This window comes from Pseudorca crassidens, chromosome 4 (assembly GCF_039906515.1).
Source record: "Pseudorca crassidens isolate mPseCra1 chromosome 4, mPseCra1.hap1, whole genome shotgun sequence".
Lineage (NCBI taxonomy): Eukaryota > Metazoa > Chordata > Mammalia > Artiodactyla > Delphinidae > Pseudorca > Pseudorca crassidens.
Genome location: NC_090299.1, coordinates 60,924,874 through 60,949,575, shown reverse-complemented (window position 1 = coordinate 60,949,575; position 24,702 = coordinate 60,924,874). Strand labels below are relative to the sequence as shown.

Here is a 24,702-nt window from a genome sequence, read left to right as displayed (position 1 = left end):
TACCTCTCCTTTAGTGAGCATGTACTATGTGTAAGGCATCGCTTTTTTATGTTCATTGTAATCCTCATAAAAGCTCTGCAAGATAGTTGATATTATGCTGATTTCACATGAACAGTGGAGGAACTTGACACGAAGCCGAGTTTTACATCTGATTTGTGTTATAATTGTTATTGTAAAACTTTGGCTTTGGTGAGTGTGATGGCTGGGTGACACTAGATGGCAGAGCATTTTTATTCTTTGAGCTTAGGTTTTTTTTGGTTCTTTCAGCAAGTGGTTTTTATTGTCTTCCTTTGCTCAATCTAACCAATAATAAATAACGAATTTTACAGAGATTTTCTCATCTTCCATTGCTCCTTGTCTATATTTAACCCTTAAGTAGTCGAAAGTTGAGTGATCAGGAGGGAAAAAGTATCAGAACAATCTGTGAATTGGCGATAGTCATTATTAAAATAATTGAATAACAAGGCAATTAATGTACTTGTTAATAAGTGTACAAGCTTTCTAGAATGTTTCTTCTAAATTGTAGGATATCTTAGATCCACCCTTCAAACCACTTACACAAAGATGAAATAGGGAATTTGAGATATAAGCTTTTCTTCCTAAAGCTTCTCAATATATCATAAGTACTCTGCAGGCTAAAAATAAGCTTTTATTTGTTTTTTGGAATTCTGGTTGTAATATTTATAGACTTACCAGTTTGTTTTAATATTTCATTGAAATAGATTGTTTTTCTTAATCACTTGAGGACTGAATTGATGTTTTAAACCTGTAACTAAATCATTCTTTCCTTTTTATCTTTTATAAGTTAACTATGGATTTTTGTTGTTAAAATTTACTTCAAAAAACAGAAACCAGTGCATTCTCCATATATGTAATTTAATTGGGGGTATTTTCTCATTTTGGAGCATTCAGTTTTAAGTAATGGGAAACTGAACTTTTGTACTTTGACCATGCAGCACGCAGAAATGATTTCATTGGAAAATAATCTAATGACAGGGTATTCTTTGATGGTCTTCATTTCTTCCATCCAATGTGTCTCTCATTTAAGACTCAGGATAGACCATGAATCAGTTGGCTACCCTCCATCTTCACTAACATGGTCCTAGCTCCAGCCACCATCCTGTCCTGCCTGGGCTGTAATACGCCCACCCCCATCCCATGCCCCAACCCCGCTTACTTGCCGATATCTGCCCTAGCTTCCCTCCAAACCATTCCCCAAAAAAGTCTTAGTGATTGTTGAAAATGTAAATCAGATCATGTATTTCCATCATTCAAATACATTTAATGGCTTCCCATGACAGAGTATAACTCTCTTCCTTATTAAGACCTTAAAGACCTTCTCGTACCTTCCCCCTTTCATCTCACATCCTTCCTTCCTATTCTGCATGCCTGGCCACACTCGTTTCCTGTCTGTTCCTGCAACATGCCATGTTCTTTTCTGCCTCCTCTGGACCTTTGTGATTGCCGTTCACTCTGCAAGGAGCGCACTTCCCCCAGCCTGACTGCTTCTTATCTCTCGGGGGATCAGTTCAGTGCTACCTGGTTGGAGAGACCTCTTTGGCAGCCCACTAAAGAGTGCACCCACTGTCAGCTCTTCTCTTTCACAGTGTGCTGCTTATTTCTATCATAGCACTCCTCGCATGAAAATGATCCTTCCTTCTTTGATTTGTTTCTCTCCCCCTCTGGAGTGAAAGCTCATTGAGGCGTCAGCATTTTCTGGTTTACTCAGGATTATCAAATCTCTGGTGCCTAAAACAGTGTCCACACATAGTAGTCATGTGATAAATATTTGTTGAATAAATAGGCATTTCTCTAATCACATTACTACCAGTGTAAAAGCACAGCTGACTTAATATAATTTTTATTGAAGTATAGTTTCTGTACAACATTGTATATGTTACAGGTGTACCATGTAGTGATTCACAGTTTTTAAAGGTTATATTCCATTTATAGTTATTAGTTAATATTCTGAACAAAACACTTAAAAATGAAGAAGAAAAAGCCGAACTACCAAGAAGCATAGAGTTCTGGTGGGGTTTTTTGTTTTTCTTTTCTGTCAAGATTCTGCAGTGGTGGTACTCCTGTTGAGCACCAGCTTTATGGGAAAACTGAATTATTTGGAAAGATTTAGAGATTAAAGGTGGTTGTCACCTTTGCCTCTGAAAGCATCTGGACTGCATAACTCCATCAGGGCTTGTCAGGATGGCCATAGAATAGACTGATTAAAAACAAACAAAAAAGTCAGGGAATAGAATGCATGCAAGTCCTTCAGAGAGTTACAGAGGCTTCAAATTGTCAGTTCAGGTTTTCAGAATTTGAAGTTCTTCTAGACTCTGGTTATGAAGACTGATCTGTATTTTTCTTTTTCTTCCCAATTTAGTGTTCATGAAAGGAAAGATTGATAGCTCTTGTTAAACCGAAGTGTAGAGCTGAATAATAGCATCCTGGTTTTGTTTTCTGTTTTCTCCCCTCAACTGTATTATTTTCCCTTGGTATCTTACCTTGATTTGTTGACACAGCATTTGATTTTTAAAAAGAAAGTGGTTGATACGGTTTACTAGAAATTCTCTATTAACTGTTCATATTTTCTTGTATAGATTAGCATTGAGGAATTTTGAAGGTCTTTTGTTCTATAAATACCTAACTCGTATAGTTTAAAAATGTTTCTCCAAGGCTGTAATACATTTATTTTAAATCAAAAGGATTCCTAGTGTGTATTCCTGTCTTCTGTGAACACTGAATGCCATCAGTTGGGGAAATTCTTCATCAGGAAACAACTTCATGGTTTCAAAAAATAATAGTTTCGTCTTAACTATCATACATTTATTGTGCACATATCTATTTGAAGGTATGACCTCTGCTGTACCCTGATGCATTTTAAAAATGGACATACATGCTTCAAGCATGTAACAGACACAGAGAGGCAGTTTGTGAAGTAGATAGAAGGGTAGCTTCCCTAGTTGACTGCCTGGGTGTTACCCCCAGCTCTGATGTACTTGTGTGATGTTGGGAAGGTCAATCAACCAGCTTGTGCCTGTGGGCGGGGTATAAGGAAAGGGGTATGCAGTAATACAGCTGACCTAACTGGGTTGTTCTGAGGATTCAGTGAGTTAATGTGCATAAGATGTGTAGAACAGTGCGTGCCACACGCATATGATGATAAGGGGAGGAGGAAGAGTAGCAGAGAGGCGATCCATGTACACAGCTGCTTCTGGTTTCCAGTGAGCCTTTGCATTTAGCTATATCCTACAGGTGGTAGCTGACAACCAAGCTGCCCAGCTCTGTTATAGTATCTACATCACTTTGTAGGAGTATTTCAGTAGGTCACCTCTGGAGTTCTTTAGTTGTGTGTGAGTAAATTCCAGTAGTGTTTTTCTTCCCTGATCTAAATGTCAAGGTTGAATAGAAACAGAGAACAACCCCTGCAGCCAGTACAACCACCATACACACAACCTTGTGTCTAGTAAATACCTTTTGTCCTCAGAGTTGCCCATTCTGTGCACCATCTGGTGGACATCTTCTGGTAACTGATTAAAAAGTAAGACTTCTGTAGCAGAGAGGGTGTCCTGTCTGAATTAGCCCAGTCAGACGAATGCCATCCAACATAATTTTGTTGAAGCTTTTGGTTGCTTCCCAGATGAATAGAAATGTCAGGATTTACTATCACAGCTTTCTTATTGTAAATCCTCAAAGGTAATATCTGTGCCCACTTGGTTTGACCTCTGACCTGTTTTCACTTATAAAAATGAAGCTCATCAAGGGTTATGGTGATGATGCTACAGGATTAAATCTCCTCAAGCCCGTATTTCTAACTTACAGTGAGCCTGTACTCACCTTTTAAAAGAGATCTGTCATTTGTTTCCCACTAGAATTAACATAATTAGATTCTTCATTTACATCTATTTTATGCATCATGCATTTGGCACTTTTTGCTTAAGACCTTCCAATGGCTCCCACTTGTCTGCAGGTACAAACTCCTGAACACCTGTCATGTAAGACTCCTGGGGCCTGGCCTCTGCCATGAGCCTTCAGTCTCGTTTCCTAGGTCCTAACTTCACGTGTAATCTCTTTCTTTGGCCAGGTAGGTTTTTGGCAGTTTCCCCTTTCTAAGACTTTCCTCCCACAGTTCTTTCTCAGAATTATGGAATGATTGTAGCTCAGAAAGCATTTTTTACTGCTTTAGAAACATCCTTTTCAGTCACAAATGACTATTTCAGAAGCTGTATTTTTGTTTGAAGTTGTTTTCTTACCACTCCAGTTTGAGGGTAGCTTCCCTCCAAGAATGGGTCTAACCTTTGTAGGGTCCACCTCAGGATGATGATGAGAGAGACAGAACTCTCACTAAAGTAGAGGCAGTTACCTCCTTATTCTGAAGACCAACTGCTATTTTCTGCCCTTGTTTTATTGGATCTCTTTCTATATTTAATGTTGGTAATCATTCCTTTCATAAATGCTCACCGCTTTCCTGTTTTATACACCATCTCTTCTCATTTACTTCATTGCTTTCATGGACCCTTCTATATCCATTGTTCCCTAAGTTCCCTAAGATTTTATCCTTGGTTACTGTGTATTTTCAACCACTAGCTGTATGCTAAAGACTTTCTGGTCATTGAGGCCTTTCCTTGCCCTGAAGATGCAAATTCATAGGGTGATCTGCCTAATAGGTGTTCCTACTTGGATTTCCAGGGGATAGCTCTCATTTAGTATATATCAAAGGAAACTCAGATTACACGCACTAAAACTGTTTCTATTTTATTTTCTTGTAGAAAAAAGTAAACATTTCTGCCCACCTTGTAATCAAAGCTAAAAATGATACAACTATTAATAAATTCTCCCTTACTCCCTTCATCCCATCAATACATGTTGTATCCCTTTAAAACACACAGGTGCATGTATGCATTTCTCTCTCCCTTTCCCCCCTCTGTCTCCTGTTTCTCTCTATTGTCCCCCATCCTTTCCCATCATTCCGTCTCCCCCCCCACCCATTATCCTTAGTACCACTGTCCTGCTTTGGGTGATCTTCATCTTTCACTTAGACTTCTTTTGACAGTGTCCTAACTGGTTTCCTGCCTCCAGCCTCACCTTCTCACATCCATTTTCCACAGAAATGAAGTGTGTAAAATTTAAATATGGAATTTTCTTCTGTTGAAACCATTTCAGTGGCTCACCATCAACTGTAAAATCAAAGCTCAACAAACTTTTCTGAAAAGGGCCAGATAGTAAATATCTCAAGCTTTGCAGGCCAGATGGTCTCTGCCACAAGTCATCTCTGCCCTTGTAGCAGGAAAGCAGCCCCAGAAAATCCATAAATGAATAGGTGTGGCTCTTTTTCAATAAAACTTTATTTACAAAAACAGATGTTGATCTGGATTTTGCCTGCAGGCCATAGTGTGCTGAATTCTTAACAAGATGAATTTCAAATCCCCTAAACAGGGCATTAAGGGCATTGTAGGGTCTGACCCCTTCTTTCTTTGCTCACCTACTTCACATCATCCACAGTCTTACTCTTTAACCCTACATTTTTTCCTCCTAATACTCTGTACAGACATTAGTCTTTGCCATTTCAGAGTTGTTTTGCAGCGGTCTCTTTATGGATCTGCTTGTTTCTCTGGTCATCAGTGTCATAGTTGTTTTTGTCTTGTATGTCCCTGGCTACTAGATTGTAAATTTTTTTGAGAGCAGGGAGTGTGACAACTTTTTATCCCATGCAGCAATATCATGCTCTTTACACAAAATAGAAAATTAATACATTTATTTATTTGAATCCAGTCATTATTTAAAACCACATATTTTAAAATTTGATTTATGGTATAGCTCAATTTATTTTGTGTTTTGTTTTCAATTCCTAGAGACAAATAAAAAGTGGTGTGTTCTGGAAGGAGGCTTCTTGAGTTACTATGAAAATGATAAGTCTACCACGCCTAATGGCACCATTAATATCAATGAAGTTATCTGCCTGGCTGTACACAAAGAAGACTTCTGTTTAAATACTGGGTAGGTCTATCATTAAATGGTTAGGAGTCGAAAGTATTTTCTGGTATGTATCATACGAGGTAATAAGGATTTTATTATCATTTCACTTCAGTTGCTTCTTTTAGAAGAGTTTAATGGTTTCTTGAAGCCTACTCATTTTTCAGCTTCTGAAAGTTCCTTAGGGAATTCACTAAAAAGTGGAAACATTTAAATATTATATTAGGTAATATGAAAGGCTGACGTGTTTGTATCTAATTTTAAGTAAGTTTATGTCATTCCATTCTTGAACATGTGGTCCCATAATTTTTATGACTTATTCATTATTTAAAATAGTGGACTAATGAAAAAATTTATGCTTTCATTAAATGTATCATGGTTAAAAGAGATGACAGAAAATTCAGTGGTTCATAATAAAAAACTATTAAGCATATTTAATAGCATATTGAAATACTAAATTCCTAAAAGATCTACTTTGGCATTTTTATGGTCTCAAAAAAGTTTTAATTCAAAGAGGAAGCATTTTTTATTTAATATGTTTGACTTACAAAATAGTTTAATAGGATTCTGTGAGGACTTTTGGAAATTGACCCTCTAAGATCTTTGGCGTGAAAGTTTCTTATCACATTTTGTCATGTAATTAATAAAAAAGTATGAATACTAAAATCTGCAAAAAACAGTTTTATAGGATCATAGTATTTTAATAAAAAGTTTATGTGAGAAAAGGAAGAGATTTGTAAAGCTATGTTATTTATATAAAATTGCATGAAATATATTACTGCTATCACATAATGACCAATTTATACTAGTTGAAATGACTGTTGTTTTCTAGTAAATCTGATTTGATTCTTTTATGTGAACAAAGCTGGTTATTAGTTGATTTGGTTTTTGTTTTAATCTTAATAGTGCTTTTACTCTAAATGAATGATCAGTTTAACATGGCTTACCATGGAATATTAAGTGCATCCTATTTATTAAGTTGCTTAAATAATTTTACATTAGCATATAATCATATTCAAAAATAAAACATTCTTGATGGAATGTTACTGATACAAGTAGATATGCAGGAGAAAGCATCTATAATGAGATGTGGTTAAAAAAATAATTCTTAATTGCCTTCAATAGCATATTACAGAATTTTAAATCAGTAATGTAGCCACTGAAAAATCACACAGATTTGTATTTTAGGAAGAGAGCTGACTGAAGTGATAAAGAAGAGGTTGGAGGGAGAGAGACTGTAATTACTGAAAGTTTAGCTAGAGGAAGAAATAATGAAAAAGGAAAACAGTGGGTTGAGAGACTTTTAAGATTGAACTGATAACATTAAATGTCTGACTGAATGGATGAAGAGCTCATGTCAAGGGGAAGAATAAATTAGACTCCAAAGTTTTGATCTTGTTGCTGAGGTAGATGGTGATGCCTCTAAATTGGAATATGAAGGAGATACAGTAGGTTGGGGGTGAGAAAGAGGAAGAAGGAAGATGAGTTTGGTATAAGGTATTTTGAGTAATGGCAGAATATATACTTAGCATGTTCCAAGAAATACTTGGAGCTGTGGATGAGGAACAGAAGGAAAAATTCAGGGCTTGGGATGTTACCCTAATTTTATCTATGGTAAGGAGATGAAATTTTGGCATAAGACAAGATGATGGAAGGAAAATTTGTGAAGTAAGACAAGAAGAGAACTAATTAGAGAACTGTTTGGACAATGTTTGCGTTGAATAGGGGGTCAGAATAAATCAAGAAGGAGTGGTCTGAGAGGGAAGAGGAGACAGAAGACAGCCTTTGTCACATCAGGGTATCGACAAAGTCATGCTGTAGAGTGATTAGTCAGAATAATATTCCTTTTGTCTGATCCAGTGTGTTCCATTTAACTCATTTGAATAAAATATAAACCATCAACAGAAAAATATGGTAGGTAGGGGGTAGATAGATTTCACACCATTATTCCGTTTTCAAAAAGAATTTAATTAAAAACTGGACCTTTGTATTATTTTTCTCATAAAAGCCAAACATAACCAGTGGTATCTTTTTATTCTTGTGTGCTGTAGGCCCATCTTTACCTTCGAGATCTATTTACCCTCAGAACGTGCATTTTTATTTGGAGCTGAAACATCTCAAGCTCAAAGAAAATGGACAGAAGCAATAGCCAAGGTATTTAAATATTGTTTTATTACCTAAATCCAGAGAAGATTCTTAACCTTCAGAGGTCCATGAAAATTTTATACAGGATTCTGGGAAGAATGTCCATACTTCATTAGGTTTTCATATGTTGTAGTCAAAAGAGGTTAAGAACTACCTTCCTAGAGCCTTAAGCAGAGACAAAATTAATGTAGGATCTTGGACAAGTCATTCTTCAAATTAAGGCTGTGCTTTGATTATGGAGATCTTTTCAATGTTGTAAAGTCATTTTTATGTATGTCTTTTTATAGGTAGATATCTTATTCATGGTATACACAAAGGGGAAAAGAACAGATTCAGTAAAAGATACAAATGCAGACAAACATTGAAGGTTGACATTTTGAAAACTGCCACAAATCAGCAAAGAGAATGTCTTCCTATTTCAAATCTATATATAAGAAAAATGGCTTAAGATGCTGCCATTTGAAATTGCATTATAGCTCTTCAGTTTTAAGACTGATAGCACGTTTAAATAATTGTTTTGCAATCTGGACTCCTTCTAAATCTTAAAAATAGAAAAACAAATTTTTCCACTTTCCCTCGTATCTGTAGCTATGTAAGGGATTTCTTATTTCCACTGTCTTTATTACTTTTTTGTATTTGTTTTAACAGCATTTTGTTCCCTTTGTTGCTGAAAACTTAACAGAAGCTGACTATGATTTGATTGGTCAACTCTACTACAAAGACTGCCATGCCCTGGATCAGTGGAGAAAAGGCTGGTTTGCTATGGACAAATCTAGTTTGCGTTTTTGCCTTCAAATGCAAGAAGGTCAGGAGGATAGAATGCACTTAAGAAGACTGCAAGAACTAAGTAAGTGGTTTTTTTTTTCTCTCTCTCACTTTGTATTCTGCACACAATTCTTTATTGTACATGGAAGTAGTAGATTTCACATAAAATTATGATGGCTCACTCCCAAACATCATATGACTGACTCAGTAGTCTTTAAGGGTATTTTGTGTAATTTTTTTTTTTTTAACATCTTTATTAGAGTATAATTGCTTTACAATGGTGCGTTAGTTTCTGCTTTATAACAAAGTGAATCAGTTATACATATACATATGTTCCCATATCTCTTTTTTAAAAAAATATGTTCATGCTTTTCTTCTTTCCCTTCAGCAATTAGCACAGTACTTCAAAATGGGGAAAAATTGGATGTCTTGCTCTTGGTAGAAAAAGGGAGGTAAGTGCATTTTTGCTTTTTACTCTTTATCTCTACAGCTCTAGGGAGTTGAGTATACTGGTTATCCTCTTGGAGGAGAACCTATTATTTTGTAGCCTGTTGGGAATTTTCCGAATCATACGTGTGTGTGTGTGTGTGTGTGTGTGTGTGTGTGTATGTGTGTGTATGTTCTCTTTAGTAGAAAGAGTACACCAATGAAGCTTGCATATTTTTATATTCATTAGGAGAAACTCAGTGTGATCAGTTATTAGAGTTTTCTACAGACCTTGATCCCTTTTCAACATTCACATATAAGTATTTGGAAGCACTTTGCCAGTTGTAAATATGTTTTCAGTGTAGTTATATGATGGCTATAAATAATACCCTGAATCATGCATAGCTAAAACCTGATTTCTCGAATTTATTCAGTTTTTCAATAAATATTAAGCTTCTACTGTATATCAGGAACTGTTATAGGTATTGGGGATACAGTGATGAGTAAAACAGATATGGTCTCTGCCCTTATGAAGCATCTACACTAGTGAGGGAAACACAATATAAGCAGACCCAAAAAAATGGCATAGTATTGTGTCCCTTAATTTTAAATGCTTGAAAAAAAATAAGGTGAAGAGAGTGCGCCTGATGGAGCAGTATTCTGTTCTCAATAGGGTGGTAAGAGAAGGTATCTTTGATCAGAGATTTGTATAAAGTGAAGAAACAAACCATACAGCAGTCTGAATAGAATGTACCAGGCACAAAGTCAAGGGTATTTTGAAGACCCCAAGGCTGTGTTGTGCTTGGAATGTTCAGGGTCTTCAAGGAAGCTGCTGTGGCTGGGGAAATTTGAATGAGTGACAGTGGGAAGAAATGATTGCGGAGATATCCCTGGGCCAGAACGTATAGGGCCTTACAGGCCATGAAATGTAAAAATGATTTGAATTTTATTCTAAGCGTGACGGGAAGCTGCTTGATTTGAGAGCCAGGAAGTGGAATCATCTGACTTCTGTTTTTAAATGACTACTGTGATTCAGATGAATAGCTTTTGGAGGACAGGAGTGAAACTGAGCCTCCAGGTAGGATGATGCTGCAGAGGCCAGGCAAAACGTGACTTCCCAATGACATAGTGTTGAGTATAGGATCTACTGTGAGGGTGGAGGTGAGCAGGTCTGTTGATGGATTCAATGACTCTGAGAGTCAAGGATGACCCCAAAGTTTTTGGCCTGAGCATTTACATAAATGATGAATGGGGCTGTGTTTTTGAGATAAAAAGTACATGGAGAGTAGAGGTAGGACACTAGCAAGTTTAGGGTAGTAGATCAAGAATTTGGTTTTGGAAATAATAATTTTGTGATGTCTGTTTGAAAGCAAAGTGGAGCTGGTGACTGGGCATTTGGATATACAAGCCTGGAATTAAGTGGAGAGGTTGCAGCTGGAGATCAAGATTTGAGTCATCAGCATTTTGACTTATTTATTTAGCCAAGGAACTGGACAGATTCACCTAGAGAAGGACTGTAGATAGAAAAGAGACAAGGATGTAGCCCCAGGGCCTCCAGTTGTAGAGGAGGAATGATCTAGCAAAAGAGCCTGAGAAGGAGCAGCTAGAGTCATATCACAACAATTAGGAAGAACAAATTGTTTTCTCTTGATGTTTCATTATTTGCTTTCAAATCCCTTAATTACATTAATTCAGAATGTTTAGTTCCACAAGAGTACAGGATCATTTGTAAAAATATATGTAATGATAATATAAAAATATAGCTAAATCAGCCTTCCCTCTGGTGAATTTCCATGCTGGTGACAAGGATAATGACTTTGAGTAGTTATCTGAACCTGTCTTTTCTTGAACTTCATAGGAGAATATCAACAGCTTTAGACAGCAAACATATTGCTGATTAGATACTTATGTCAGAGTGTGTTTTTTAACTTACAAACATAATTAGGATTTTATGTTTTTACTTATTTATTTCTGGACTTACAATGGTCAATGATGCTCTTTAGATGCTGATTTTCAGTACCAGATGATAGTTATACTGTTCTCTCAGAATCCTGTTACGTACATGTTCAGAAATGATAATGAGACAGTGGATAGTATTATGGCATTAAAGTACTAGCACAAATGTACTTTTTATAGTCATCTATTAATGTTTATGGAATGCCTGCCGCCTGTTATCTACACGGCAGGAAAAAATGGTCAGCAATACACATTGCATGTCTGAGTTCACAGAGCTTATGTTCTTAAACAAATAAGCAAGCAGGAACCTGCTAGTGGAATTTATTGTATTTATTATATGTATACATAATTTTTTCTAAATCAGGTTACTATAGCCAAGGTATTTTTCTATCATTTTTAGTCTATAAAGGATTTGACCAGTTGTACCTAGATTTTAATTAAAATGTACCAAATGTGGGTTAGTGATATTCAATTTTAATTTTTCTTTAGTGCTTACTGCATGCAGCGCACTCCCTCATGAATGCTAGATAAGGAAGCCAGAAGACTAAATGTTTTGTTACTTTGTAACATCTTGACCTTTCCCCTGGGCAACAGGAATCAGGAGGTGAATTCAGATACACTCTGAATTCATGGAATAGTTAAAAACTAATAGAATATCAAAATAATGGTCAAAGCTGTGTAATTTTGTTTCTGATAATAATTTAAAGTTTTTAATCTACATGTGTTATCAACTAGTTATGCTGAAAGCATTTGTATGAAAGGAACAGAGAATGTGTCAGGAGGAGAGTAGGAGAAATACAGGGACAAATATAAAACTAAGGTATTTTCCTTGGATCTCTTTGAATAGCTGCCATACAAAGGCACCATTTGAAAACAACTGTGTTTATCACATGCTTATATCTTGGTTTCATTTGCTTTCCCTGTTTTCTTCAAATCAATAATATTCAGATAACAATAATACAATGACACCAATGTATAGAACTTACCATATACTAGCCACTATTTTAAGCACTTAGCCTTCCAATGTCTATATGGTATTGAGAACAGTAATCCATTTTGACATCAAGGTAAGGTCATTTTTTTAACTTAACAACCTAAATATTTCTTCTTTTTAAAACAAGTGTTAAGTATTAATTTACCAATACTTTTGTGTAGATCACTCTCAAGAATTGTCATCAAATGTACTAGAAGCCTGGATTAATAATATAAGTCACTAGAAATTAAAATTTCAACAACTTATTAGAAAATAAAATTTTTATTAGAAAACTTAAAAAGTTATTTTATTAGAAAAATGTATCCATACAATGCTTACATAATTAAAGATGAAGCAGAAAGAAGAGAGGTTAGAAGTGTGAATAAAGAATCAACCTGGGAGATGGTTAGTGCACTAGGTTGTAATCTTTGATGTAACAAAGAGCCTGCAGGTGTCCAGAGCACCTTGTGTGGTGCTGAACAGGGACCCATATGTCTATATATTTATACACAGACATTCACACGTGTGTGTACATATATGTGGATATGTATATACATATGTAAATAAAGGGACTTGAGATAGGGAAAAATGGAAAAAGAGCAGGTCTGGGAGAGAGCTGGGGAGATAATGAGTTTGATTTTCGACATGTTGAACGTGAAATGCTTATAAATAGCTAAGGAGAAGTTGCTCGGAGGGAGTTATATTTATGGATCTGACAGTCTGGTTAATGGGGTGGGGATATAGATTTTGGAGTTACCCGCATATAGAAGAAAGAAAGTGAAATCACCTAGGGAGAGTCTACAGAGTGAGAAGGGAAGAAGTAACGTGTGAGAGCCTTGGTGAATACAGGTCAGTTGGAGGTGGGGATGGTTGTCAGAGAGGAATAGCTATCGTGGGGTGTAAAGCTAGTTTACCCAGAGACTGAAGCAGGACACCAAGAGAGAATGTGGCACCAAGCCTGGGAGGAGGGTGTTTCAAGAAGGAAGGAATAGTCAGAAGTGTCAGGTGCTATCTGATGAGGACAGATACTCCATTGGTAAGTGATGGGGAGTCCATCTGGGGACTCTGTGGAGAACAGAAGTGATAAAACAGAAACTGGATTAGAGTCAGGCTGGGAACGGGATCAGATTAGATAACCAGTTGGTCTAGGATGTCTGGAGGTTAATAGGATTAATGAAGTAAAAGGGATTTGATCCAGGAAGGGAATGTATGTGCAATTTTGTTTTAGATGGCTTGAACTTGTGCCATCTAAAACATTTTGATGGAGCAGAGATTAAACAAAAAAAAAGGAGAAGAGTGAATGTATTAGAGAGAGGACAACAGGACAGGTCCCTCAGTTCTAACAGGAAGAAAAGAGGAACTGATGGATGGTTTTGGATATTGGTAGCTTTCTAGATTTGGTGGTGGGATGTTGAGAGAGAGAGACCAATCTGTTGGTTTTCAACCAGTCTGCTGGTTTTCAGTTGTTTTGTGAGGTAGGAAATAAGGATGACTCCTGAGCTTTTGGCCTGGGTGACTTTATGAATAGTTTTATCACTTACCAAAATAGGGAATATGTACTGTACTTCTCTCCCAGTACTCAAACAAAGCCAGTTAATTATAGATGTAATGGTTTAAGATCTGTTTTAATATCATATAAAAATAAGAGAATTTCATTGCATTGCCCTATTTTTCATCTGTCTTTTGATCTGTTAGCCCCTTGGGAAATACTGACTGTAAAGTACAGTCGATTGCAGTAGACTTGTCAATGACAGACAAAATTGTGGCTTTAAGACATAAAACAACTTCTAATTATTCACGTTGGTGGCATATAAAGATAGTGAGAATAACTGCAAGAAAGAGAAACCAACTAGCTATAAGTTTTAACCTTTATTTTTTTGCTAGTAACAGCTTGAACCAGAGCTGCAAATCATAAATAAACTTAATGAATTAATTTCACATATTTTCTCTGCCCTTGTCTACCCTTGATTAAAATTTTAAAATATATTAATGTTTCTTAAAGCAAGAGAATGAACCCCATGAACTAGTTCATAACTTGATAACCATCCAGTGAATATAGTCACTAGATATATATTTTAATCTTCATGGTAATTTTCTCTATATACATAGCATGAGTGTTTTTAGACAGAAAAATATTGCAATAATATTTTCCACACACAGAGCATTTTTGCTCTGAAAAGCTCTAAGCAGAAGGTGCTCCAGATGGTGTCGCTTTAATGTGTATTCTTTGTATACTTTAAAAATTATTATTTTGGAAAATAAAGCTTTCTTGATTACACTTAAGGCTTTCTGCCATGATATTTGATGCTGTTATTGGGACTTAGATTCTGTGCTTTTCTTGGTGTAGAAAGAAAAAAAAAGAAAGAAAGAAATCATGTTTTTGAATACCCATTGTTAGTCAGTGAATGTCCTGGACCCTGCTGAGGTCAGAAGGCACTTTTCTGGACAGTAGGTTATATATCCACTGTGACTGAAGTATTCAGTAGATTACAGCATCCTTTTCATAAAATTTAAAAACTATTTCTGCACTTGGCCCACATTCTCTGTGTATCTCTTTCTGATAAATAAGTTACTGTGTGCACCATCTCACATTCTGTAGCTTCGTGCTCATTTGTCAAAGACATCTATTATTAAGCTTTTGTAGAAAGGCTGTTAGTTGTAATAAACACAGTATGAATAACTCAACTGTGTTCATCAGAAACGGAACAGCCTAGCTTTTTGTTGTTGTTGTTTGTTTGTTTTAATTTTTTAAAGATTGTTTAGTTGACCTATAGTAACGCATGAAGCACTTGATGGCTCCCAAGCCTGATGACATCCAGTTTTAACTGCAAATTCCAGACATAAAGAAGTCGACACTGGGGAGTAAACATTTTATCGATATGTTTCACAATTATGGGACAGAATACTTTTCTCAATTTGGGTGATTAATACCCTAAGTTGAAGATTCTTATTTCATATCAACTTATTGCATGTGATTTTTTTTCCCTCCTTGAATTGTGTTTTATAGCAGCTGATATGTTAGCAATACCCTCCAGGGTGAATTATCTTAAAGTGGTTTCTAAATTGTGCATTTAATTGCAAATTAAACAGTAGCTGATTGCCCACAATATCAGCTTGACTGCTTTTGTAACTTTCTGATGATTTAATTTGCAGAGATGGTTTAATCTGAATGTTGCCAAAGCAAACCACTCTTCTCTCACCACCCCCGCAGGTTTTGCAGAAAGAAAGGGACTATTCAAACTTACATTATAAGGTGATTTTTTTTTGTTTGTTAAAGAGAATCACGATAAAGGGAATGTGTGCCTATTTAATAAAAGGTGGATTTTAAAGTATATATTATTTTCTTCAAAAATGTATTTCATTCAGTTCAAGACACCTCCCATATACTAGAATGTAAGCTTATGAACAAATAAATGCAACATGGTGTGAAAAAATACAAAAGAATGTGAAGATCCCTTCTAGATAAATGGGATCAAGATAATCAGTTTTTATTTTTTAAGAAAAAGTATATTTAAGTGGATTAGAGTAGGAGAAAAATGAGGGGTTGAGACACTAAGATCTTCAAAGAGGTGGAAACGATAGTTTCAGAGAAATAGGATGGGCTAGGGTACAACTTCAGTCCAGCTCAGCCTTAACCTTCAGTTCTTAAGGAGCAAGCATGAGAGAGTGGGCCTGGAGAGATAGGTCGATACCATATTAGTATTATCAATTAAATTTAATTAATAACTTGCCTTGTTCTGGAAAGGATTGCAGGCTCTTTACAAGGGTAAAGATGGCTTTTTTTTTTTTTTTTTTTTAAGCAGACTTGAAACAGGGCTGTTTCTCACATTCCTATAGGTGATTGCCTAATACTATATAGAGATGAAATTGAAAGCTTGGAGGCTTTGTCTTTCTCAAGGAATAGTGTGCCTTGACACTTTTTACTAAACTGTTGGCTTCGGAGGAAACAAGCTAGTTAAGCTAATATTTCATTCTTCATTATTCTTGTGATACAGTCTGTGCATCTGCAGATTGTCTTAATAATTGTTTGCCTCTTTCTGGCTAAAATTCCATCACTGTGCAGCAGTTTCTTATCTGAAGGTATGGGGAAAAAAATACTGTTTCTCTATAAACTAAGATGAGGGTGATTTATGGATGCAATGACTGAATGAAATGTTCTGGACTCCCATCTCTGTCCATGAAGAAATAACTGGTATGGAACATGCCCTCTCACTTTAAACAACTAGAAAACTGGACAAAACATATGAGATGAACTATTTTCAGACTTTAGGACAAGAGGTATCCCAGGATTGTGATCATGGAGAGAAGGGAAACAAGTGACATAAGGGTTAAGATCACCTTGGCTTCTTATCAGTCCCTGGCACAGGGAATGGAGAAACCCAAGCAGAAGGTGGTGGTTTTGCTATATTGAAGAGGTTTTGCTGTATTGATTTCCCCTATAGAGATAGGGGAATCTGTGGTAGCTAAACATTGCAGGATAGAGTACAGAGCAGAGGGGGAGATGCGCAGAGCAAGAGCTTCAGAAATCTTCAAAGGAGTTCCCTTCCATCTTCAGCTCAATACGAACCTGCATATTTGCAGGTCGAAACTCCAGGTAGAAATACTCCCAGGGTGTGCTATGAGTTGAACAATTCCCAGAGTTTAGACACTGCTGGAGTGGGTTCAAATTTTATCTAGCCAAGTTAGACAGACTTCATTAACACAGAGCATTTGTAAAGACTCCAGAAAGTTAATTCCAGAGTATTAAGGCTAAGCCAGCCTTTAGGTAAAGGCTGCTCCATTTTTACCTTACTAAGCTTAAAAACAGACCTCTTCACAAGTCATTTAGTTACCTGGGGTCAAATAGGCAAAAGATCCCAAAACAAACATCAACACCCTTTAAAGGAAGAAACAATCCTGGCACTGAATGATGTCTAGCATACAGTAAAAGTTACTAGCAAAGTGAAAAAGCTGCAAATCAGTTGATAAGAACAGACCCAGAAATGAGAAAGATAATGGAATTAGCAAAGAATATAGACAGTAATTTTAAAATATTATAAATATTGTAAAAGATAGCACCCTTTGACATAAATCCCAGCAAGATCTTTTATGATCCACCTCCTACAGTAATGAAAATAAAAACAAAAATAAGCAAGTTGGACCTAATTAAACTTAAAATCTTTTGCATGACAAAGGAAACCATAAAAAAGACAACTCACAGAATGGGAGAAAGTATTTGCAAACGAACCAATGGACAAAGGATTAATCTCCCAAATGTACAAACAGCTCATGCAACTCAATATCAAAAAAACAAACAACCCAATCAAAAAATGGGCGGAAGACCTAACTAGACATTTCAGCAAAGAAGATATACAGATGGCCAAGAGGCACATGAAAAGATGCTCAACAGCACCAATTATTAGAGAAATGCAAATCAAAACTACAATGAGGTATCACCTCACAGTGGTCAGAATGGCCATCATCAGAAAATATACAAACAATAAATGCTGGAGAGAGTTCAGAGAAAAGGGAAACCTCTTGCACTGTTGGCGGGAATGTAAATTGATACAGCCACTATGGAGAACAGTATGGAGGTTCCTTAAAAAACTAAAAACAGAACTACCATATGACCCAGCAATCCCATTACTGGGCAGGTACTCTGAGAAAACCATAATTCAAAAAGACACATGTACCCCAATGTTCATTGCAGCACTATTTACAATAATCAGGACATGGAAACAACTTAAATGTCCATCGACAGATGAATGAATAAAGAAGATGTGGTACATATATATAATGGAATATTACTCAGCCATAAAAAGAAATTAGGTCATTTGTAGAGATGTGGATGGACCTAGAGTCTGTCATACAGAGTGAAGTAAATCAGAAAGGGAAAAACAAATATCGTATATTAACGCATATATGTGGAATCTAGAAAAATGGTACAGATGAACCTATTTGCAGGGCAGGAATAGACACAGAGAGAATGGACGTGTGGACACAGTGGGGGAAAGGGAAGGTGGGATGAATTGGGAGATTAGGTTTGACATAAATACACTACCATGTGTAAAATAGATAGCTAGTGGGAACCTGCTGTATAGCATAGGGAGCTCAGCTCGTGCTCTGTGAAGACCTAGATGGGTGGGATTGGGCGGGGGAGGGAGGTCTAAGAGGGAGGGAATATGTGTATACTTATAGCTGATTCAGTTCACTGTACTGCAGAAACTAACACAACATTGTAAAGCAATTATACTCCAGTAAAAAATAAATAAATAAAAAGACAATTATTTACACAGAGAAAAAAAGATGTAAAGGAAAACATAAACATAGAAAAATGGATCTAAAGAAGGAACCAGATGGAACTTCTAAAGCTTCTAAGAATACACTATCTGAAAAGAAAATCTCACTAGATCAGCTAAATGCAAGAACAGACTCTACATTAAAAAAAAAAACTCAAACTTGAAGGCATGACAATAGAAATTATCAAAACTTAAGCACAGAGGGAGAAGACTGAATAAAATTAGCAGAGCCTTAGTGACCTGTGAGACAATATCATTCTTATGTAAGTATAATTAGAATCCCAAAATAAGAGAAGGATGGAGTAAATATATATGTATATATTTGAAGAAACATGGCCAGACTTTTTTCAAATTTGATAAAAACTGTAAACCCACAGATGTACTAAGATCAACATACCTCATGCATGATAAAGGCAAACCACATTAAAACATATCATAATCAATTTCCTGAAAACCAGTGTGAAGACAAAAAAAATTAAAAAGTACCAGAGGAAAAAAGACACATTAAAAATAGGGGACAAAGATGAGAATGTCTTGTCAGAAGCAGTGCAAGCCAGGAGATAGTATAATGATATCCTTTAATGTGTTGGGGGCAGGGGGGAAACAAAATAACCAAACCAGCAGCTATTAGCCTAAAATACTCTATCCAGCAAAAAGATCTTCCAGAAATGAAAGCAAAATAAGTATTTTTTGGTCAAACATGCTGACTTATACTACAAGACTCAGTTTTTGATTTCTGTATAAATGCCTAGGATATTATCTTCTTTAGTCATGTTTTTGGAATGTTATTTTTGTTTTTTAGTTGTGTTTAAAATGTTCTTTATAAAGGTGAATTTATTTTTCATACAGCCGTATTTATAGATCCTATCATTTGTTCTGGTTCTTGTCAGTAGACCAAGCTCAAATATGATAGTCTCTACTTTGTGGTTATTATATTACAGTTTTGAGAAAGTTGTTTTTATTAGTCTTGGGACTTGGTTTCTAGGTCTTATTGAACTGTCTTAACTCATTATTGGATATAGGGATTTTTTTTTATCTGGCTTTGAAGTACCATTTAAAATTTAGGTTTGGGGAATGGACAGGAAAATTTATTTTTCTATAATTAGAGTTCTTTAAAAGAACTTCCAGATTTTCAAGATATAAGTTCCTATTTCTTTGGAATCGTTATCCAGAAATGTAAAATTGTTGTTCGATAACACTTGAAATCACAAAGTTGGCCAGCATTTGTGTTAAAAATATCTTTTGATGCTTTATTCAATGTGCACAGAGTTTAGATAACATCAGAGAGGAAAGCTGTTGAAGTGATGCTATTAAATGTCAAACATCTACTGCACACGATGATGTATTTTAGGATTCCGCCTTTGACAAGTGGACTCAAGAGTTAACTTGTCATTACTCATTCTACCCTTCACTAGCTCACAAGCAGACAGCTAAACTTGTCATCACAGGATTTCTTCAGGTTAGAAAGAATATTTGAAGTTGGAAACATTTACAGTTAACGGCAGAATTATACTGCTATCATAGGAGGGCCATTGCCTTTTGGATTTCTTTTATTGCTTGCTCAAATACTCATTGTCGTTTGTTTATAAGCACACCTTTTCAAAGATTTTTGTCTCATATTCAGAGCTTAATTATCAGATAAAAAAACCAAGACTCAAAAAGAGTTAAAATTTTCTCTTTACCTAAACTCCTTAATTTAGCAAGAGGTAATTTTGATTAAGTCTACATAATGTAGGGGCTTGATATTCCTCAAGGAAGTTACCCAGGTTATATAGTTTCATTTAGACAAATATGCCCAGCAGTAGAATGTTTTTGAGCTAAAGATGATGTAAGGCTAAGGTATGTCAGGAGTATTAGAGCAAGTATCAGAATTCTTCAAAAAGAAAATTATAAGACCCGGAAGTCAAGGCTGTTGTGGTGGTGTGGAAAATAAAAACAATAGATAGAGATGCCAGGAGAAAAGAGATGAAGATTACGGGCACCAGTGTCACTGAAGAAGAAGTTACAGCAAGTTCAGAAGATGTTAGAAGTGAGTGGAGTGGGGTGCCAGTAGCTTTATCTTCTTAGAGGAGCATTTCAAGAAAAGAAACCGAAGGACAGAAAGGAGTACTTTTGTTTTCTTTTTAAATTAGGGCCAGTGAATTATCAGGAATGTGAAACATTACCCACCCCCCACCAAAAAAAAAAAGAAAGAAACCAAAACAATCCAGAGTTCAAGCAGCTCATTCCTTTCTCTTTGGGTTGAATCCAAAGTAGCTGTCTCATAGTCTGAAATGAAAATTAAATAGTTTTATACTTAAATACATCAACGATTACTTTGTGTTTCAAGTCAAATTTTATATCTAGTGTTAGAACATTAAAACTTATTTACCCACTAAATACCTCGTCCTATGCTAAAGGCTATTGATGCTGAAATGCTTTCTTTGTTTGCTTGTACAAAGTTTGGGGTGTAGCGGCTAAAACATTCACACAGATAGAGCAGGCAATATGATGGCGGGTAGAGTGGATGTTCAGGATTAAGAAGAAACGCCTGGTACACAATAAGCATTGGATGGAGAGAGATGGGGATGGAGTGTCAGGGAGGGTTACCTGGAATACACCGATGGGGGAGGAGCTGGAGTAACCAGCCAAAGAGCTGGAAGTATTTATTATGAAGACAGGAACATGTTAATTCTTCCTTCCTTCCTTCCTTCCTTCCTTCCTTCCTTCCTTCCTTCCTTCCTTCCTTCCTTCTTTCCTTCTTTCCTCTCTCCCTCCCTCCCTCCCTCCCTCCCTCCCTCCCTCCCCTCCCTCCCTCCCTCTCTCCCCTCCCTTCCCTCCCTTTCTTCCCTTCCTTCCCTTCCTCTCTCCCTCCCTCCCTTCCTTCCTTCCTTCCTTCCTGGAATGGCAGAATTGGAGGGGAAAATACGGGCCAGATCATGAGGGCCTTTTAATCTTGAAAACTCCAGAGCTGCTGTGGAAGGACAGTGATTAGGAAGTGATGTCATTAGCTTCGTATTTTAGAAAGATCATTCTGGCAGTCTTGGGGAGCAGGGACTGGAGAGGTGGAGAATTGGGAAATGAATTTTGTTTGGAGGGGTTTTAGTGATTTCAAGGAGCAGTACAAAGACCTGAAAGAAAGTGATGTTCAAATAAAGAGGAGGCAGAGCATATATGTCAGGGAACTGGAATGAACAGAATTTTGTGACTGAATTCATGTGGCAGTGATGGGGTGGGAGTGGGGGTGGACCAATATACAGTTAATGAATCCTAAATTTCTGGTGGGATAAGTGGAGAAAGTAGTACTGGTTGGGTATGAGGAGGGATAAAGATTTGAGATGCTTGTGGCACCTTAAGGTGAAGATGTCCAAAAATCAACATTAATTAGTATTATATTTTATTATTTACTAATATTACGTTTATTATTATTCTAAGTTTGCCAGTGATGAAACTGAGAACCAAAGAAGATTGATAACTTGTCCAAAGTCATAAAGGGAGTGCAGAGCTAAAACCTGAGTTTGGGAATTGATTGGATTTCCCACTCTCTTAGCTGCTTTATGCTCTTGCTTTTCAATCACATAGAGATCTGATTTGTGAGACAGTTATTGCCTGGAGATAGGGATTTGGGAGTTACCAGCTTATATACGGGGGATGAAACCACTGGCCTGAATGACATGTCTCTGGAAAGTCCTTGGAGTTCATGTGAGTGCACTGAGGTTACAACTTCATTTTCAGAAACAGGAGGTGAGCTTGGGAAAGAAATTGAGGCACCAGAAAGATAGAAGGAAAAGCCAGGAAGAATTGTGCTACAAGAGCCGAATTGGGTGGTATTTTTTTTTCCTCTCTTTTTTTTTAAAGGAATGAAGTCATCAAACAGTTCTAAAATCTTGAAAAATATACCCCAAATATCCATGAGAAGTCACAGGTGATGCTTGCTACAAGGGTTTCTGTTCAGTTATTCAGAAACAGAATGAAAGGGGAAATGAAAGGAGGCAAGGAGGCGAGACCACAAGTTCAGGGAACTTCCTGGACTCTATATAGAGAGAGACGTGACTGTACATGCAAAGAGGGATTGAGTGAGTGGAAGCTGGTGGTAGAGGGGTTTTCTTCCTCTTTTTTAAAATATATTTATTTATTATTATTTATTTATCTTTGGCTGTGTTGGGTCTTAGTTGCGGCACGTGGGATCTTTCATTGCGGCGCGTGGGCTCTCTAGTTGTGGTGTGTGGGCTCAGTAGTTGCGGTGCGCAGGCTTAGTTGCCCCACGGCATGTGGGGTCCTAGTTCCCTGACCAGGGATCAAAGCACCTTCCCCCACGTTGCAAGACGGATTTTTAACCACTGGACCACCAGGGACGTCCCCAGAGGGGTTTTCTTCTGATGGATGAGACAAGATCCCATTTATATGGATCCAAGGATAATCTGTGTAGAAGTTAAGAATTTTTAAAATGGCAAAATTATAATTTGAAATATTTTTGAAACCTTACAGAACATTATACATCCATGGGCATACCAAGTTGGATTTCACAGTCTGGCATACTGCAATTGCAAAAGCAGCAGGTACAGATGGGAATGCATTACAAGATCAGCAGCTCAGCAAAAATGACGTTCCCATTATCGTGAACAGCTGTATAGCATTTGTTACACAGTATGGTAAGTATCACAAAGTTTTTATTCAACCCACAGAACTCATAGTAGCATATTTACAGTTTTTAAGTGGTACCTCCATTGGACTGAATTAGAGCCCTTTGTAAGTACATCAGTGAAAAAGAAAAGTGTCGTCACTCTTCAGCCTAAATACCATTCTTTCTCACAATAAAGCTCATTTAAATTATATCATGTGCCTTTACCATTTCCTTCTTCCTTTACATGCATAAAAATTTTAAATGACATAGTAGAAGAATCTATATTATAAAATGTATATTAAAAATTGATTAAGATTGTACTTTTCAGAGGTTATAACTTACAGTAAATCTAGGGGAACGCAGAGGCACATTAGTGTGTTTTTAGAAGTGGTAAACTATGGGACAATGTGTAAAAGAATTTACTTTTTGTTGGCCTGCATACGAAGTGTATGTGTATTTATTCCACTCAACGTGCTATTGGTCACATGTTTATATTAAGAATCATGGTCATTAACTGTGATAGTTTGACTTAATTGTAACAAATATTTTTATGAATAGTTTGCAGGTTAAAACCAACTTGATTTATACCCACATGTGCAGCTTCATTTTAATTTAATATGCTATGGTAGTATTTTAGCTATGCCTAAAATTAACTAAAGTATGCCTTTATTATTCATGTTTATTTTCAAATTATTGTTCATTCTTAAAATTCCTTCTGTTACATATTTCCTTAATACTCTAAAAGGTAGAGTAAATAAATTGCTTAACTATATTTTTAATATAAAAATATTTTTTCTTTTAACCTGTCGATAAGTGTCATTGATTTAGATTGTACATGCAAAAAAGTAAAACGATTATCTGGTATTTTGGAAGCTATTGATATATTAACCTTTCATTGTTCTCCTAATATTAAAAGTATCTTTGGGGTTTTTAATTTGAAAAGAAAATGTTATCATTGAAAGAGCTGTAGTAAAACATTGTGTTATGAGGTTTTTTTTTTACTTATTTATCAAGTGTCTGTTGTGTGCTAGCTGCTAAGTTTGATACTGGAAATTGAACAGTGGGAGTAAAGAGTGAAACACAGAGCCATAAATCATGCCTTCCAGTCTGAGAACTAAATAAGCTGATGTGAAACAAAACGTCAAAAATAACAAAGGCTACGAGGAAAATAATTTTAGGAAATTAAGTTTAGAATATGTGTATATTAATATATTTTCTCCTAGAGAGAGTGCCATTTTAAGTATTTTAGTTATTTCATATGTAATCCAAGTACAATTATCATTAATATTCAGATTTATTGTGTTTTAATTATATATCTATTGTAAATATGTATGTAATCACATTATGTGGGATTACTCTATGAAGTTCCTTCCCTTGATAGTATGTTTATATTTTTCTTATCAACTGTCATCATCTGTTTATTTGAAAATGGGGGAAGAAGAAGGTTATCATCTTCATTTATTAGTAATTCAGTATTAGTGCATTTACATTTTGTAGGTGTAAATGAATTGCACACATATTCTGTTTTAGCAAGAGCATAACCTCATTGGGAATTTTCAAATCATCTTAATTTCATAATGGCATAA

The 24,702-nt window shown here is 36.1% G+C and overlaps 1 protein-coding gene across 3 annotated transcripts in view; it reads left to right on the top strand.

Moving 5' to 3' along the window:
• Positions 1-24,702, top strand: part of ARAP2 (ArfGAP with RhoGAP domain, ankyrin repeat and PH domain 2) — a 199,542-nt gene that overhangs the window by 95,793 nt on the left and 79,047 nt on the right. For all 3 annotated transcript variants that reach the window (XM_067735692.1, XM_067735690.1, XM_067735691.1), the window contains 5 exons: positions 5,850-5,994; positions 8,022-8,124; positions 8,764-8,962; positions 9,269-9,332; positions 22,981-23,144. In XM_067735692.1, the coding sequence (XP_067591793.1) occupies positions 5,850-5,994; positions 8,022-8,124; positions 8,764-8,962; positions 9,269-9,332; positions 22,981-23,144 (675 nt within the window). The remainder of the gene's footprint in view (positions 1-5,849; positions 5,995-8,021; positions 8,125-8,763; positions 8,963-9,268; positions 9,333-22,980; positions 23,145-24,702) is intronic.